The sequence below is a fragment of the Strigops habroptila genome, chromosome 4 (genome assembly GCF_004027225.2).
Source record: "Strigops habroptila isolate Jane chromosome 4, bStrHab1.2.pri, whole genome shotgun sequence".
Classification (NCBI taxonomy): Eukaryota; Metazoa; Chordata; class Aves; order Psittaciformes; family Psittacidae; genus Strigops; species Strigops habroptila.
The window spans coordinates 83,862,844-83,881,023 of record NC_046358.1 but is presented as its reverse complement, the minus strand read 5'-3'; the positions used below and the strand labels follow the sequence as shown (position 1 = coordinate 83,881,023).

Sequence of the window (18,180 nt, the reverse complement as noted above, 5' to 3'; positions counted from 1 at the left end):
AGTCTTTTTCTTGTCTGCTCTCAGAAGATCTCAAAGTGCTTTAGAGACATTAATTCTCCATCCACAGCAGTATTACAAATGGGTACGTGGAGTTACAGGAGAGGAATGACTCACTCAAGGTCACAGACACAGATAGAGTCTGCCTTCTCTGCTGCTCAGCAGCCTCTGGCTGACCTTGCTGCCTCCACCTCAGCCCATCTCTGAGAACATGCCCTGGGTCCTTCTCTGTGTTCAGGCCATAGGCTGAGAAGGGGCATGTACCAGAGAGCCATGGGCTAGCACTGACAAAATATTACACCTAGCACTGATTTGTACTGATTCAATACAACCAGAAGCTGCACAAATAGACCAAGCAGTCCCATCACCCATCCCAGGATCTTTCACTTGCTGCTGTCACCTGCATCTCTCTTTCACATAGCCATGTTTCTAAATCAGAGTCAGATGTTCAGTCATTCCCAAGTGCTTCCCAAGAGAAGCATCAGCTGAGCTTTGGAACTGCTCTCACCACGAGCAGATGCAACCTCAGACACCAGCAAACACCACGTTAGCAAACATATGTGTCAGAGTATGCCTATGGCTGCGATACCTCGAGCCTACACAGCAAACCCATGAGTGTAAACTGGTTTTTGAAGGACTTGTTATGAGACACATTGGTTCAGTGTGTAATTAATCATGATCTTAAACACAGAATCTTCTACAAATGCACATTAGATAGTAGGCAAATGGCTTATGAGCAAATGTTAGGTCATAACATGCTTTGCATGTCGAGAGATAATAGTTTTGACTGATAACCTGGTAATAACTTTGATGTTAGGCTAAATTCCTTGAAATTTCATCAATGCCAAAAGTTTGCAGACTGATTTATTAGGCATTAAACCAGCAGTAAAATATTCAGCTTATAGGCTGCTTTGAAACAAATCCAAGACCTTCTTCTGCAGTGCTACAACATCAGGTTTTAATATACACTCATCCTAGCACTTTTCTTTTCCTTCCCTTTAATTCCTTGCTCCTTTGCCTCCCCAGCAGTGTATCTGGGTGCATTTGCAGTGTCCCCGTTTTCTGTGTTTCCTCATTTGCAGTCATTTTGCTGCCTTACAAACCATCAGTGTCTAGCAGACATGAGTTAGGAAACACTATTGCAGAAGACAGTACATGCAGATGAAATAATCCAGAGCAGCCATCCACATCCCTGTATTATCTCTATTATTCCCTGGAGGATGCTAATAATGTTAGTGGAATTGCAAAGCTCGATGTGTAGTAGCCAGTTGAAGCTTTATAGCAATTACAGTCTCCACTGGGTGATTTGGCTGTTCCCGTTTCTTTAATACAAAAAAACCTCTTATTTCATAAGTGATATCTGTGTTAATTTTATGATAACAGGTATCACACTGATAATCTTCCTAATGAAATTAAGCAGCATGGTCAAATACCCAGCAACACTGTGGCTGTGCTGCCTCAGAGAGAAAAGCTCTCTCAAGCTGAAGGGTTTACTAGAAGATACCTTGGAAATCATGACTCCCTCAGCCTGAGTCCCTGGATCACTAACTTAGTTTTTACTTAGAGATAAAATGATGCTTGTGGCAGCATGTGATCACTCGATCTCCATTACAAGCTGAGAGACAGAAGGCATTTAAAAGTGGCAGGAAAGGTAAATGTGACCAGAGTTAGTTGAAGGTAAAATGCAGGTGGTTAACTGGTTGAGTTGCTCTGCCCTTCATGTTCCCTGCCTGTATCACAAAAAAACCCTGCTCTTTGAGATGTTTTAAAGGCTTAGACCCATGTAGTGGTTGACTCCAGTGCAGATAACTGCAGTGCCATTGTTACTAAGAACCTTTGTATTCCCTTTAGCATCATTGCACTTCTATTGCCATCCCTTTCAGCCACCTTGCAGGGCATGTTAATACCTAATATTAGCACACCATACAGTGTTTGAACTGCAAGGTACCTGCATTTAAGTGCTGGTATATGGAATAAAGCTTTTCTTTTGAGACACTGAAAGCTAAAATGCAGGTAGTTGTTCTTGAGAAATATCTGTAAAGTGGCAAGGCCAGGAGAGCTTTACATCTTACTGCAGCATATGTTCCTTTTCTGAAAGCCTTCCAGGCCAAGGAAACCTTTGCAAACCAGGCAATTCCTCTTGTGGCTTGAGACATATCTTGTTAATGTCAATGTCTGAAACCCTCAGCCTTCATGCTCGGAATCTCAAACCTGGCAAACAGAAGGGAAAAGCCCTTCAAACTCAAACCAGAGCAGCAGGTCAGTTAAACTACCACTGCATTGAAGAGCAGTGCTAAATGCCAGAGGCTACAGCTACAGGTTGGCCAAATTACAGATGATGGCAGCATCCAGGTGAGTGGAAGGGCAATGGAAAGGCCACAGAGCCTCAGAGATTGCTTTGCATGTGGGAATATCTGCTCCTTCCTCCACACAGGAGATTTCCCTGAGTCTATTAAAGCAGAACTGTGAAAGGGGACCAGGGTGTTGGAAGCCAGGGAAGATGATGATTCCCTCTTTAGCTTGTGTTTAAAATGTGATGGAGCAATTTAATTCATGATCTCAACTTGCCTGACCCTTGTTCTGCTTTCTCCTTGTGTAGGTAGGGAACCTTGGCCTACTTTTTATGCTCCTGTTTTTTATCTATGCTGCCCTGGGAGTGGAATTGTTTGGCAAGCTGGGTGAGTAATGTGCCTGATGCAGCTTATTTCATCCGGTTGATGTTTATTTGGTATCTAGCTGTTTCCTTTCTTCTCCCTCTCATCCTTGGGCCTTCCTTAGCTTCACAGCTCACGGTCTGAAGATGAAAGTTTTCTCTTGATCTCAGGGTCACAGATGACACATGAGGATGTAATACAGAACCTGTCTAATGTGCACATACACACACATTTAGAGATTTGTCACCACCACCCTTGGCTGTAGAGGAACTATTTACTGTTTAAATACAATTGTCCAGCATGAATATGTTCACAAAGGTGGAAGTTTGCTACTTATGGCACAATATGAGTCTGCAAAGCTGGATGGTGGTCACATGTGTGCTGGAGAGATGCCACCATAAACACGTCCCTCCTCAGAGCTTCCACCACACTCCATTAGTTTTCTGCACTTGGCGAACATTGCTCTTCCAGCTGCCCAAGCCTTGTCTGTCCTTTGTTCTCAGCATCACCTTCCCCTTTCCACATAAATCAGGAAGCATCTACTAGTTCCTGATTGTCCGGCACTATTTATTCCTCTGGCTTGAGGATGCTACGGAGCTGATCATGGATGTGTCCAACACTAAAACCAGAATCAGGTGGAATCAGAGAGGAAACACTATAGCCTTACCTTGCTCAGCTTAGCCAGGCCAAAGCAGTCACTGCCTTTAAACATGCTGTTAGAAGATGTGTCTGCCTCCTCAATGTTTGCATCCTAATTAGGGCCTCAAGAGCATCAGAAGTGCCCTTCCTCCATGATGCTTTTATGGCTGTCATTAATCCCCTTTATGAGCCCCGGCCTCTGCTCAGATTACAGATGCTTGAAAGCAGAATATTTCTTTCAACTAAAGACAAATTATTTTTTCAGTCTCCAACAAATTCAGGAAAAAAAAAATTACTTCTGCATCCACCCCAAAATGAAATAGTGTGGGGGGTTTATTACATGTCTGATATATAGGTGTGTATTTGTTCAGCCACAGAGGTGAAAAATGTCTTGTTCACAGAAGCACCTTCTGCTGCTCTGAATCCTTTCTGGTTTTACACACACACCCCTTGCCAGTGTGAGCCCCCAGGTAACCACAGCATGTGTCAGAGACTGGGAGAGCCCTGATCCTGGCTGGGGCAAGCTGCAGGCAGCCAGCACAGCACTTCCCATCCCCATGGAACTGGGAAATACTTCCACTTCTTTTTCTGAATCACTGCTACTCCCTGTCAGCCACAAGAACCATCAGTGCTCACTGTCCCATGACTGGTCATTTGTGGGTTGTTGGGTTTGTTTGCTCTTTTGGTTTTCCTTCCTATTTGCCTCTGATATAAATAGCTACTAGTGAAATGCCCTAGCAAGAGACATTGCTGCCTGTGTAATGAATCTGTGTTTTATGGAAAGAGGGATATGTTCCATTTACATTCATTAGTAAATTAATTCTCAGGGGAAAAATGTCAAATTGCTTCATTTTATCTCAGTGAAATATCCCTCATGGTAGATGTACCCTGTAAAAACTAATCAAGGCAAGGACATAATCAAGAGACAGAGGGTACTGTAGAGCAGTATTTGTGGAGACAGCTCAGCAAGTCTGCTTGTTTCCACCTCCTTTTAGAGCTCTTTGTGTTGGCTCTGCCTGTTGGGGTAAAGTCAAGACAAATGTTGGTGGAAGAGGCCTCTGGAGACCCTCACCCAGCCTCTCACTTGAAGCCCCATCAGTAGTAGGTCAGAGTAGCTTTGTCCAGCCAAATCTTGCAAACTTCCAACAGCAGAGCTCCCCTACCTCTCTGGTGACCTGTCCCAGGGCTATTGGGTCTTCCAGATGAAAACAACCTTCCTAATGTCCAGCCTGGACCTCCTAAGCTGCAGTGTTGCTGTCCATTTTATCATCTGCCTCCAGTGAGACGAGTTTGGCTACATGATCTCCTCAGTAGTTGCAGGCCACCGTGAGATCACCTTAGCAGGTGATCAGAGAGGAGTTAGCAGTCCTCTCTGATGCCATCATGACATATCTCAGGGTCTTACCACCAGGTCTGGGGGCTGTTCTGAATAAGCACTGGCAAACGTGGCTTCTCTGATGTGCTTCTGCTTCTCTCCCCTGCAGACTGCAGTGAAGAAAATCCCTGTGAAGGTCTGAGCCGGCACGCAACATTCACCAACTTCGGCATGGCCTTTCTCACCCTCTTCAGGGTGTCTACAGGGGACAACTGGAATGGGATCATGAAGGTCTGTGCAATCTCTGTCTGGGTATTTTATTCTCTCTGTGGATACATAGGTACAGATTTCAAACAAATTTAGGCAAGTCTTGTGTGAAAACAAAAAAGCTTCCCTTTTAAAACATTAAAATTAAACTCTCCGATTTAAAATCCAGGTTTATTTCAAGTGACAACTTATCCTAAGTCTCACCTAATCTGAAATTTAATTCTTTTTTAACATATATGTAATACTTCAGGAAAATTATGCCAGTTCTTGTGGATGAGAGGAGTAACCACGAATTCTGTGCCCTGTGCCTTTGGGATGTAACATCACCCTCTCTTTTGTAGCTGATGTAATTCATTGTGTCCATATTTTCTTCTATCCATCTATAAGCCGTTGTGTCTTGGATATGTTATTTTTATGTTTCTGTATTTGGAGCCCAAATTTATTAATCCCTCACCTTTCCCTCTCTGTTGCAGGACACTCTCCGGGAATGCACTCGGGAAGACAAGCACTGCCTCAGTTACCTGCCTGTTATCTCTCCTGTCTACTTCGTCACCTTCGTCCTCATCGCACAGTTTGTCCTAGTCAACGTGGTGGTGGCAGTGCTCATGAAGCACTTGGAGGAGAGCAACAAGGAGGCCAAAGAAGATGCTGAGATGGATGCTGAGATCGAGTTGGAGATGTCCAGAGGAGCAACCACCTCAGCCACCAGTGGGAGCAGAGGCGCAGTGGCCCCAGAGAGCAGGGCATCCTACAGAAGTCAGGAGACCACAAAGTCAGAGTCAGCTCTGCAGGTGAAGCATCAAGCCCTGGTAAGAATTCACACAAAGCACATCTGCTCTTCTTATGCTCAGAGTAGAGAGGGGACAGTTGTCACCAGCCACTGCTGTCTGATCTTCAGGCAGCCAGACCCCAAGTGACACAGAGCCAAAGAGGCAGGAGACAAGGCAGCGTGGGAGGAAGGCAGCTTTCCTGGGTCCCCCTATGACAGAGATGTCACCACCACCTCTACATCTTGAGTCATCTCAGGAGGGCTACCTGAGGTGGAAGGCTGCTTGAAACCTGTTTTCCAGGGCTAAGACTGTCCTGACCATTGTTCTGGGGGAGGGTTGAAAGTCCATCTCTTGCCATTTCCAGTTCATTCAAAGGTTGTGAATTTTAAGTTCAGAGCTGTGACAGCCACAGGTCCCTGTCCTGCTCTTCCAACGCATCAGTCCTTGTCATTTTAGCATGGCCAGCAGCCGCAGGGAATACTGGCAACCCTGCCATGGATGGCATAAATTCCCTTCACACAGACACAGATATATTGCTCAGGTTCTTTTTAATCCCACTTTGGGATTTCTAGAGGAACTTCAGGCAAATCATAGCGTGCAGCTCAGGAGGGCATGTCTGGCACTGGTGCAGGCATGCAGCTTCCCACTGCCTTGTCTTCTGCTTAGGGCATGGCTGAACTTGGAGCCTGGGAATTGTCAGAGCCCCTCAGCAAGAACCTGGAGGTTCCTGGGCTGATATTCCAGACACTGCTGCTCTCTGATTTCTGTTAGTGCTCTAGAAAGGGCAATCAGAAGTTGGGGGGAAAGAGGAGCACAAGATAATTGTCTCATCCCTGTCAGCAGCATGTGATGAAGAGTGAATACAAAGTTGCTTTGTCACCATGATCGCAAATAAATCTACTGCATAATCAATGGGGAAACTGAGATTAAATTACATTAAATTAGATTTTTGTACAATCTATCAGGCTCTATTAAGTCAAGTAAAGAGAAATTTACTTACACAGCAATGGGGAACTCACTCACTATTTGAATATAGTTGCTAATAGACTTTTCTGCAGGAAAATGCAATATAAACACTATGGTCAATTTATTGCCTTCCTACTTGGCCTGACAGGGATCCCACAGTGAGTAGGCTCCCACCTTGCACATCCCTATCAGGTGCCTGGGATCCTCTCAAGCCTTCAGGCTGTCTGTAAAGACCTGCTGCTGATCCCCACCACTGTCTTCTCAGCCAAGCTCAACAGGGTAAAAGCATTGAGTAATTTACCTTGGGATGTTTCTTTTTAGGGATCTGAGGAAAGACATTTGTAAGCCAGAAATGGATGGGAAAAACAGATCTAACCAGATCCTCGGTGACCACCAAACTATCCAGCAAGGGATCTCAGGCCCAGCTTTTGGTAGCAAAGAAGGAAAACAGCCCAGGAGAACAAAGCAAAATACATTTAATATAAGACATGCAGCTGGGAAAATGTTTTCAATCAGTCAGTGGGAGCTGAGATGAAAGGAAACCCAAGTGATTAGTTGTACTTTAGATAATGTGGTGAATTGCAAGGGGAATGTGTCTAGAACGAAAACCCTGGAGCCAGGTTGCAGGTCCTGTTCCAAGGGCTCCTGCTCCCCCAAAACTTGGCCACGTCATGGCAGTACCTCTCACAGCTGCTCCATCAGCACTGCAGAGACATCATTTGAGTCCCTAAAGCTTCCTAAGGCCCCAGGATAAATCTGCTATCAGGTGCCTGAAGTGGCAAGAGCCTCAGAGAAGCAGTGAAGGATCAAGTTTAGGGTTTGTGACATGCTCTGTCCGGGCACTTACAACCACCCCCATATCACAGCAAGAGCAAACACAGAGAAACCCCTTTTCTACCCCAAAACAGGCTCTACAACCACATACATGCTGCCATCCCTCCTTCCCTCTGCCTCCTGCCATGTAGCTGTCTTCTTCTGGGGTCAGTAGTGCCCAAAATACCTCATGTTGTAGGAGAGAGGCCACGGGGTTTGCAGTGTTGTTAATGTGTATGTGTAAATGTCTGCCTGTGTGTGGGTTTTTTGGGAGATACTACATGAATTTCCAGCAGCTCTGGGTACCCTCTGTCAACATGGCCAAGGACTGGCCAGTTTTGCCCATCTATCCCAGAGTAGCTTTGAGGAGAAGGGCATCACCACCCAGGCTGGGCTGAAAGCATCCCTGGGAATAACGGGAGCAGAACAGTATGAGAAATGTTGGCTTTCTCCTGTGGTTAGAGAGTGGGCCCCATTTTCCTGGACCTGACTTTTTCTCTGCCGTATCCAAGAGTCGACTTAGTGGTGGGTCATTGATGCCTCATTTTACTCCAGCTGCAACCTGAGCTCTTCACTGAGCCAGCACAGCGTAGCTTTGGTATCCTGTTGCAGTCACCAGGGCTGCAGCCTCTCTGTAAGATGCCAAGAGGAACATCTGCACAAGGCTGTAAAACAAAAAGCAGACGAGAAAGAGAAGGCTTGTAAGTTCACCACCAGGAATGACCCCTCTCCCTGTCTCCTTGCTTTGCAGGGCAGCTCAGCCTCCCTGAGGCCACAGGACTCTCAGAACCTGCTGACTGTCCGCAAGATCTCCGTTTCCCGAATGCATTCCTTGCCCAACGACAGCTACATGTTCCGGCCAGTGATGCCAGCCAAAGCCCCTTTCCCCCTCCACGAGGTGGAAATAGAAACGTATCCCTGCAAATCCCAAAGAGGTACTGCTTGTGGAGTTTTCCCTTCCTTCTAGCTGAAACCATGGGGCAGCAGGTACACGTGGTGGTTAGATGGGGAGTAAGCAACCCGTTCTGAACGTGGGCTGAGCCAGGGCTTCCTTCTTTCATGTGATTCCATCACCATAATTGCCCAGTTTCCCAGGAAAAAGCTGGTGGCTCAAGTGTTTGGGGAGAAGTGGGGCTCCTCAGCAATGTCAGGTGTAGAGGACAGGCTGTTAGCTGAAGAAAAGGATGTGAGCTGCACATTTCTTCTGATCAGCCCTGACATCAATAAAATCAACATGAATAAGAGCCAGAGTCAGTGTCACTTCCTGACAGGGCTCCTTTACAGCTATTTTTTCAGGCAGCTCAAAGTCTCAGAACAGTATCTTTTTAGCATGGTACATTGAGTTCAGAGATGCAGGAGTTTCTTTGGGAGCCATAAAGATTAGAAACCACTCTCCAGTGCCTCCCAGCCTGGCCTTATAATGAATCTTGGTGGAGACACCCTGCAGTCAGGGAGTCATGACTACACAGAGCCTTTGAGTATCCATTTACCCAACTGCATCCAAATACATTACCCTCAAAATGCCTTTCTATCATCTCTTTTGTCGTGCAAGTTGGTTTGAAGGGAAAATCAATAAGAAAGAAAATATCTGCCTCCCTAAAAGCCCATGTGCTTCTTGAGTGGCTCCCAAGAACACACCAGCCTGGTTTCCTTTGATGCAACATTGTTTGAAATGCAAGAACTGCTTGGACAGATGAGTAGTGGGTTTGCAAACCATGGTGGGGCTGGCAAAATCCACTCTGGTTTCCTTGGGTGAAGTAAGTCTATATTTGTTCAACCTCTCTGGATACCAGTTAATGTTCTCTGCTCAGTATTTAGTATTATTTCACCTGCAAATTCTTTGCTAAGCAAAGAAAACAGAGATTGAGTTTCATGGCTCCACTACTGGGGATGGTTTTCATCTCTGTAGTGAGTGTAAATCAGGATTTATACCAGTATAAAACTGCTGTGATGTTGGCAGAGGTGGGGAGAACTCACCAAGAGCACTTGAGCAAGGGATATGGCAGGGGTTTACCTGCATCCAACCAGCACCACCCAGAGCTGTGCTGCTTCTGGGCTGAGCAAACTCTGATTTAAGTCACAGTCCCATAAGTTACATGCAAGTAAAACTGAGCACTTGGAGACTCACCTTAGCATTTGTGCTTTCATGGAGTTGTGAATGTCAATGAAGTTGTCTGGTCTTCCAATACTTCAGTGAGTACACAGTGAAAATAGTGGGAGATGACCAGATCTTGTGTTCTTTTGGTCTTAGATGCAGTTTTTTGATTTACTAGAAAACCAAAAGAGAAAATACACAAATCCAGAGATATTCCCAGTTCCCGACTATGCAGTTTAAGAGTGGTTTGGGGTTTCCTATACAAGAGCTAGATGGAAGGCTTCCAACAGAAGGGAATTCCAGCTAAGCACAGGGAGGAGAGCATAACGGTTTGATTTTATGACCGTGTTTGTGACAGATTTTATGACAAAGTTTTTCTGCATCATAAAAAGCATTCTGGAAAGCCTGGATTAGCACATGAACAGCACAGGCAAAAGAGAGAGAAGTGGGGTGGGGAGCTCATTGCTCTGCTCTTTCCGTGGCGGTCTGGAGAAAAGCTGCAAAAGAAAAATGATCAAACACTAACTTTTCTTTCTTCCCAACAACAAATCTCTTTCTGAAACACAACTGCAATCTGTCTGGATGGCTTTTTGTCGTAGGTTCAAGTTCCCTGACCTCTGGGCGAGATCTCTTGAAGTGATGGATAGCTGTGTTTTGAACGTGGAGCTGCAATGTAGAAACAGACGTTGGGTTTCAAGCTAATGAGGACAATAAATCCTGCAGCCAACAAAAATAAAAAAGCAAAAAATCTTTCAAACAAGGCAGGACTGCAGTAAAGCAGCACCACAAAGGGGCTGGGGAGGAGGGATTGCCTTTACACTCAGCCAGGGGACTGGGAGCCTTCAGGAAGGGAGTGATTCCTGCCTGGTACATGAGCTCAGGGACTGTCAAAGCACTTGAAGGCGTCTTCATGCTGCTGATCAGGCCACGTTCAACCAAGAACTGCCTTGGTGGGGGTAATGTTTGGGCTGCAGTGAACGGGCAAACTCCCCTGTGCATCAGTGGTGTCTGCTCCTGGAGAAGGCAGTGGCAGGGTTCCCACTGGCTGCTCCAGGCTGTAGGTTAGACCTGTAAGTCGAGCTGTGGAGGCTCCCAGGGAGCTGAGCAGGGCTGCTCTTGCCTCCATGTGGCAGAGCAGTGTAAGCATCCCTGGCAGCACTGCAAACACGAGCCAGGCACTCTGACTCAGACTTCTCTGATCCATGTTCTCCGAATAGTCAACATCCTTTCACAAATCCGCCCAAATCCATGCTACCAGGAAAGTGGCAACGGCAGGGTTTCAAATGCCCTTCATTTACTGCCATGTAGTCCTGGTGGCCACCATCTACCCTGAGAGTCACAGTGTCTGCAAGAGAAGATCCTGTTACCTGTTGTCTGCCCCAAACCCCCCCGTGCCCCAAGCCAGCCGTGGTGGTGACTGCTCTGTCTCTGTTCCCAGGGTCCATCACCTCCATCCGCTCGCAGCCTGTGGGAACATGCTCCTCTCTGAGAGTCCCAACGGAGGCCCTGCAGCTGGCAGTCCGTTCTCCCAACCACTGGAAGATCCTTCCCCCCCACGTCACACCTCGATCTCCTACTCTCAACAAGCTGCTGTGCAGACAGGTGAGAGGCCAAGAGCCTGCAGAGGTAAACTTCATAGTCACCTGGGTCCTTCCCTTCTTTTCCAATGGCCTTTGGGGTTTCTTTTATTGGAGCTGAAAGTAGCATTCCCCTTTTTAAAACAAAATGTTTCTGGTGCCATAGATGTTAATATACAAGTGACACGCAGGGGAAGGCCCTTTTTACCTGCTTTCATCTTTCTGGATGTGCTATTCTATGAAGGAATAGCTAAAGCATAGAGAGAAGATGCCCAATTCAGCTTTACCAGTGTGGTGAGAAGCCTGCAGTCAACCCTACACTCTCTCACTTCAGACAGGTTGCACTGGCTCAGAATTTGGTGCATAGAGCAAGGCCAACTGTGCAGAAAGACCCAGCAGATACAAGCTCTGCACATGTAGGCTCTGGGTCTGCTTGTGAGCAAACCTGCAGCCTCTTGTACAGGCAGGGTCTGACGGGGACTGGCACGATGGGGAAGGGATGGGGTGATTCAGGGTGTATTAGACTCACCAACTGTTCTGCCAGTGCCATGTTTCATCCCTGAAGTGCTCCCGACCCAGCAGATCCCCAGGCTCTCTCCCCATCTCTCTCTCCTCACCTTCCAGGAGGCCATTCAAACAGACTCCATGGATGGGCAGACATCAGACCGCAAGGACAGCCTGCAAGCAGAGCCTGGAGAGACGCTCCCATCAGCAAAACAGCCCCAGAGCACCTTGACCCTCAGCCCCCTTCATCCCACAGCTGCCTCCCTGCCGGGCACCCCTCCATGCTCCCCACACCGGCACCCCAGCACCCTCACACGGAAGCACAGCTGCAGCCAGCACAGCATTCCCAGCCGGTCGCCCAGCCCCAGCAGCAGCCCCCCCAACCCCGAGGGCTGCCTCTTTGAGTCCTCAGACCTGGCTGATGAGGAGGTTTGTCACATCAACAGCTCGGCCAAGGACTGGGGAGGGGAGCACTCGGACGCTGGGAGCCGCTCGACTTCACCCTTCATCTCCCCAGCCCCGTCTCCTGTGCCCCTCAAGAACTGCAGCACAAGCAGCCTCTCCGGGGGCAGCAGCAAGGAGAAGGACTTGAAGAAGTTTTACAGCATCGACACAAAGGGCTTCCTCAACAAGCCCAGCTGGGCAGACGACCAAAGGCGGCACTCCATCGAGATCTGCCCCTCCATCAGCGACGGGGACTGTAGCTTCGAGGACCCTGCCGAGGAAAAGCAGCGCTCCCCTGCCCACATCCAGATGGAGTCAGAGTACATCCACGGAGCCCGGAGGAAGAAGAAGATGAGCCCGCCCTGCATTTCTATAGATCCTCCCATGGAGGATGACAGCGGGGCGGCCTCACGCACCAAACCCTCTGAGAACAGCATGCTGCGGAGAAGGACCCCATCCTGCGAGTTCCCGGCTTACAGAGAGTCCCTGGAGCTCGCAGAGAGCCAGCCCGGGGAGGTGGCCTCCAAAGCGGAGCGCCGGGGGCAGCCCTCGTGCCGTGGGGAGCATCTGACCATCCCCAACTTCTCCTTCGAGCAGTTGGATGGCAGCTCCTTGAGCAGCCTCTCGGATCTGGACTCCCGGGCGGACCTTGCTGCTTCCGAACTGAAAAAGCCGGATCACTTAAAAACTCAGTGGAGCAACGCTGAGAAAAGCAAAGAGCTCCTGGGCATTGCTAAGAGCCCCCTCCGGAAGCAGGACTTGGTCCCTGTGACTGTTGGAACAGAAGAAGACATAGATGACCCAGTATAGCTTTCTGGGAGGGGGGAGCTGGGGGGATCGCAAGGGCTTGACACCAATTGGGGTTCCAAAGCGAAGGGACGGAGCGGCCGCAGTAGGTCGGTGGCTGCTCGCTCGGGTTCTCTCCTTTCCCACAGTCACTTGTTCTTAAGCGCTGTGGAGGTTTGCAAAAAAAATAACATACACAGAGGAAAAAAAAGAGGAAAAACAGTAAAAAAGGAACCAAACAAACGGCTGGAAGAGACAGTGATGGGTGTCGGGTGGGGGGAGCGGGGCTTCAATATGGTTTGGGGGGGTCTTTTCTAAAGGGAAGGTGGAGTCGCTTCAGGGGGTTGCCTCCACGGCCTCAATCACATTGATTCGGGTTCGAGATGGTGGCGGGTGGGATTTGGGGGGTTCTCTTTGGGGTTTGGTTGGTTTTGGGGGGGGGGGGGTTTTTAAAGATGCTCAACTTTTAACAAGGCACCTTTTAGAGACGTCCCGTGAGGCGGGAGGGCCCGGGTGGGAGCTGTACATTGTCTGTATATCAGCACTTATATACATAGAAATAATGTATTTGTGAGATACAAAACAAGGAAAAAAACAAGAAAAAGACCAAAAAAAGGAAAAAAAAAAAAGAAGATATATACCCACAAAAAACTCTCTCTTCATAATGCACATATTTTTATAGAGAAACGATACTGGGTTTTGCATTACATGTGACTCTGCAGCTGGGTGGTGTTTCCTTGGGGTTTATGTGGAACTAATGATTACGGCCATTCGTTTTCCAACTGGTTTCTCTTCTTTCTTCACCTCCATTTCCTTCCTCTCCTTCCCTCCACCATCATCCCACCAGCTTCTTGGCACAGCCGATGCTTTAAACGTTCTTTTGTACTTTAGAAGTTATCCTAATAAGAGGAAAGAAACCAAATCACTACTGAATTGTAGCCAGTGCAATAATAAGTTCTTCATTCTCATCTGTACAACTGTCCTGTTGCTTCTTTATTTCCTCCTTTTTTGAACTGAAATTCAGGTTAAATGTTGCAATAATCTGAACTAATGTGCACAACCATGATTTCTTGTGAAAAAAAAAAAACCATGGAAAACAAGGAAAAAGTTAAATTTACGGAGAGCTAAAACCCACCAAACAAATAAATAGTAACTTATTTAAGAAATGTATTTTGTTTACTGCAGTTCAAAGTAAGTTATTGCTCCAGGATGTAAAGGTGTAAAGCGCTGTCTTAGGTGATGTTCTTTGTGAGCATTGAAGCTAATGCTTTGTCCTCACAGCAGAACGACTCCTCCTGTCCATCATCCCTCCTCACCCCCATGGCCACGTCCGCCTCCCGGCGCCACCGAAGCCTCCCGAGGAATTCAGGTCACCTCTTAACTCCATTTCTTCTCTTTTATTTTGCAGTTTGGGGGTTGGTTTTTCTCTTTTAGCCTCCGGTCCTGCCTTCTCCCAACCCTCATCCCGACCCTTCACCGTGGGACAGCCTCACCGTGTTCCATGAGAGCAGCACCCAGCCCGTCGCGAGGACGCGCCACCAGCGCCGGGTGAAAAGACCGACGGGGGAAATAACCAGTTAAAGCAGTAACTGTTGAAGCAGTTGAAGCAATGGGTTTTGTTTGGTTCGTTCCATGCCTCATATTTATGCATCCACATATATCTTCTGTTATTTATGCATTCATTACTCAAAAGGAAATGTATCTTGTTTCACATGTATTAAACTGTATAAACTGGAAGCGTGGCCTCACTTTGTGCCAGGGTGTAGCCAGAGGCTGAGCCCTGCTCCAGCCCCGACGTCTCATCGCATCCCTCCAGAGCCTGGCATTCCCTTAAACCTCCTTTCCAAGTGTCCTGGATCCGCACTGTCCCCTTCCTGCTGATGCTCCCACTCAGCTCCAACAGCAAACCCCTTCCCTCATGCAACAGCCTCCATCTGTGGAGTGGCTTCATGCCTCTGAGCACCTGCACCGCTGTAATTAAGAGTCATTTGGGATTAGTGTAAATAATTATTGAGTCTTGGTGGGATAGCAAAGAATTCCAGAAAAGCGCCATAAAAATCATCATTAATAGTGCTCTGGGGATGATGGCAAATGCCTTTCGCTGCAGTTTAAGCAGCAGTGAGAAGGAGAGGATGTGAATCCCCCTGTGCTGGGCTGAATCCTGCCTGGAGGTACCTGGTGTGTCCCTCAGGAGAGAAGGAAGCTGCATTGTAATGATTACTGCTGGAATTACTTAGCTTTGCTGGGAAAGGAGCATCCCTCATGCCCAAATTCCCTGCTCTGTGCTGGAGGAAAAGCTTCTGGCTGCAGATTTGACATGATTCATTCCTGATTTTTCACCTGTGGGATCCCCTGTGCTTGGCAGGGAAGAGTCCCAGGAAAGGGACAATTCCCAGAGCAGCCCAACCACAGCGCTCCTGAAGCCACCACACACTGTAACCATGAGCAGGGAAAGCCTTTCTGCAACCCCCTCCATGTGCTTCACACTCCTGCTTGGGATTAAATGGTCTGATTTAGGCTTATTTTTAGCCTAATAAAGCACAACTTAGCCAAAAAGAGCTTCTAAGAGCAGAGGATCCTGCATCCAATTGGATTGTTCTTTTTTTGTCTGGAAACCTGGCTTCAGCAGGGATTATTCCCAGCATAATAAACCCCTTCCCTGCTATCAGTTTGCTCAAAGCTCCTACTCCACCAAATGTGTGGGTTTTAACAACTTACCTCTTTACAAAGGAGATGGTTCCTAACAGTGGATGTGACCATTGTCCTGGTGTCCTTCTGGGCATACTGGTGCAAAACCCCTGAGCTGAAACCTCAGCCCAGACCTGGCCATGACCAGAAGCAGTTTAACATCACCTGGTGTCAATGTTCTGATTGAATCTCTGCCATGTGAAGCACTTTCCATCAGGCTGTCTGCAAGTGCTGCTTAAGCTCAGAAGTGCAAAGCACCACATAAATGCAATAACAATGCAAGTCATTATTTAATTGGATTGATTTCTAGTTTGCTTTTTTAATGACAAATCCATCATGTTCATTGGTCTGGGCTTGCCCAGAGGAGCAGGGATAAAACAAGGATTAAAACCTACTGTCTTGAGGAAGGAGCAAAGGAAACCATCACAAAGTGATGTGAAGAGGCTTCAGGTGGTCTCTGGTCTAAGGTTAAATCTCAGGTGACATCAATCTGAAATTCTCTTTGTCAGGCTGGGGAGAAAGAAAAAAGAAAGCATTAAAAAAACCCCCAACCAAGCAAATCTGCAGCATCCCCAGTGCAGTTAGAGACAAGCTTTAATTGTCAGTGTTGCAGGATCATACAGGTTACATGAATACTAATAAACATTTGCTATTTGTACAGGCTTTCTTAGGTTGAATAATTAAATTGACTTTATCCATTAAATACTCCCTGTTAAGCATTAAATATGTGGCTGTGTTTTAATAGCCAGGACCAGCTCGTCTTCCAAACAAGGGGGATTAATTAGGGATTTTAATGTAGCCACAGCACCGGCAGCACAGGCTGAGGGGCTGAAAGCTCATCATAGAGTCATAGAATGGTTTGGGTCAGAAAGGACCTTAAAGCTCATCCAGCTCCAACCCCCTGCCACGGGCAGGGACACCTTCCACTAGAGCAGGTTGCTCCAAGCCCCTGTGTCCAACCTGGCCTTGAACACTGCCAGGGATGGGGCAGCCACAGCTTCTCTGGGCACCCTGTGCCAGCGCCTCAGCACCCTCACAGGGAAGAGCTTCTGCCTCAGAGCTCATCTCAATCTCCCCTCTGGCAGGTTAAAGCCATTCCCCTTGGCCTGTCCCTACAGGCCCTTGTCCAAAGCCCCTCTCCAGGTTTCCTGTAGCCCCTTTAGGCACTGGAGCTGCTCTAAGGTCTCTCCAGAGCTTTCTCTTCTCCAGGCCTCCCTTCTCAGCTGGCTTGCAGCATTCAGGCACACAACACAACAGTTCATCCCACCTGTCTTCACCCAGTTACCTTCTCACCAAAATAAACCTCCATGTAAATATATTAAGCAAGAATTACAGCAAGAATATCCTCCTCTGATACATCATTCGATGCTATGAGAACATCCTCTTTCCATGCCGTTAGGTTTGAGCAGCAGGTGGGAAGAGCTCTGAGAACAGAAGTAAAAAGCATTAAGACAAAGGGCAGGGAAGCTCTCTGCAGCCTCTCACCGAGATAAAACACAGGCAGGGATGAATCAGGCTGGCAACAGGCTAAAAATACAACCTGTTTATTGCAGATGAATGGCACCATGAAATGGCTTTCAGTGGCCATTTAGCAGGTAAATAGTGGGGATTAAAAAGAAACTTTTCTGCTGTGCCACCATATCTTCATTCCTGTCTCACCCACCTTCCCCGAGCACCTGTTGGAAGCAATGGATTAGCCCCGGGGTTGGTTTAACCCTGCTTGAAAATGTGGAGGTGACAAAGGACCTGCGGCCTGGGTACTCACAGACTTTAAGTGCTTCCTCACAGGCAGCAGTGAGGAGCTTTTCCGAGGCTGAGGAGAGTCTCCATCCACTCTCCAACTCGTAAGCTCAACCGTCACACAGGTGAGTGTGGAGTAAATCCCTATGGAAACAGGACAATGGCACCACCAGCCTCACCAGGAGCCCATCACTCAGGGAGGAGGGCAGCCCGTTTGGCTCTGGGAGTCGGATCAAGGTACATCAGCTCGGTTCAGAAGCTCTCAGTGACAGAGCTCCAAGCAATTTGGACTTTTCCAACCCCTGGCTCTTTCTGGGAATGAAGAAAACATAATTCCCTTTGCTGTTCCACGTGCCTTGCGGATGGAGGTCAGTGCTGTTATCCTTCTGGAACCAGGACCTGAGGTACACAGCATCTGCAAGAGGTGACAGGTCAGTGAGCAGCAGGTTTGTGCCCTTCTCCCCACCCCAGGCAGGATTCCCGTTAGTCCCTTCACATCTCACAGGATCAGGGCAAGTCCGAGAGAAGAGGTGAATGTTTTACATGGCCAAGAGAAATACCAACATCATTCAATAACACCCACAGAGCCACCACAGTCTATGAGTTTCCATTATGCTTGGAAATCAAACCTCTTATGGATCATTAAGTTTTCCAGCAGGGTAAGATGTTTCCATGCTCAGGATTTCATTCGCTCACAAAGATTACAAATGCAGCTAATTACAACAAGACTGGTGTGAAAAGGAGGGAGGAAAAAGCTCCTGCTATGGCTGGAAGGGGACAGAGTCCTTCCGCAGGCAGGTACAGCTGACTCACTGCTGAATAACCCTTCCCGCTGGCAAGGGGAAGGCTGCCCAGTGCTGGGATTAACTCCTCCAGCAGCTGTAGATCATCAGGCAAGAACAACCAACCTTAAACTGGCTCTAAA

The 18,180-nt window shown here is 47.6% G+C and overlaps 1 protein-coding gene and 1 long non-coding RNA gene across 4 annotated transcripts in view; one reads left to right on the top strand and one right to left on the bottom strand.

Moving 5' to 3' along the window:
- Nucleotides 1-14,564, top strand: part of CACNA1H (calcium voltage-gated channel subunit alpha1 H) — a 231,630-nt gene extending 217,066 nt beyond the window's left edge. For both annotated transcript variants that reach the window (XM_030483014.1, XM_030483013.1), the window contains exons 30-35: nucleotides 2,597-2,675; nucleotides 4,775-4,896; nucleotides 5,346-5,681; nucleotides 8,173-8,356; nucleotides 10,955-11,118; nucleotides 11,718-14,564. In XM_030483014.1, coding sequence (XP_030338874.1) covers nucleotides 2,597-2,675; nucleotides 4,775-4,896; nucleotides 5,346-5,681; nucleotides 8,173-8,356; nucleotides 10,955-11,118; nucleotides 11,718-12,851 — 2,019 coding nt within the window. In that variant the 3' untranslated portion in view covers nucleotides 12,852-14,564. The remainder of the gene's footprint in view (nucleotides 1-2,596; nucleotides 2,676-4,774; nucleotides 4,897-5,345; nucleotides 5,682-8,172; nucleotides 8,357-10,954; nucleotides 11,119-11,717) is intronic.
- Nucleotides 14,565-15,809: 1,245 nt separating this feature from the next.
- Nucleotides 15,810-17,659, bottom strand: LOC115606682. 2 transcript variants are annotated; one of them, XR_003990967.1, is made up of 3 exons: nucleotides 17,281-17,659; nucleotides 16,849-17,191; nucleotides 15,810-16,025 (listed from the first exon to the last, which is right to left on the bottom strand). It is a non-coding gene; the product is annotated as an uncharacterized LOC115606682 (long non-coding RNA). The 2 variants fall into 2 exon arrangements; XR_003990966.1 differs by having other exon boundaries at nucleotides 16,849-16,939.
- Nucleotides 17,660-18,180: the final 521 nt, after the last annotated feature.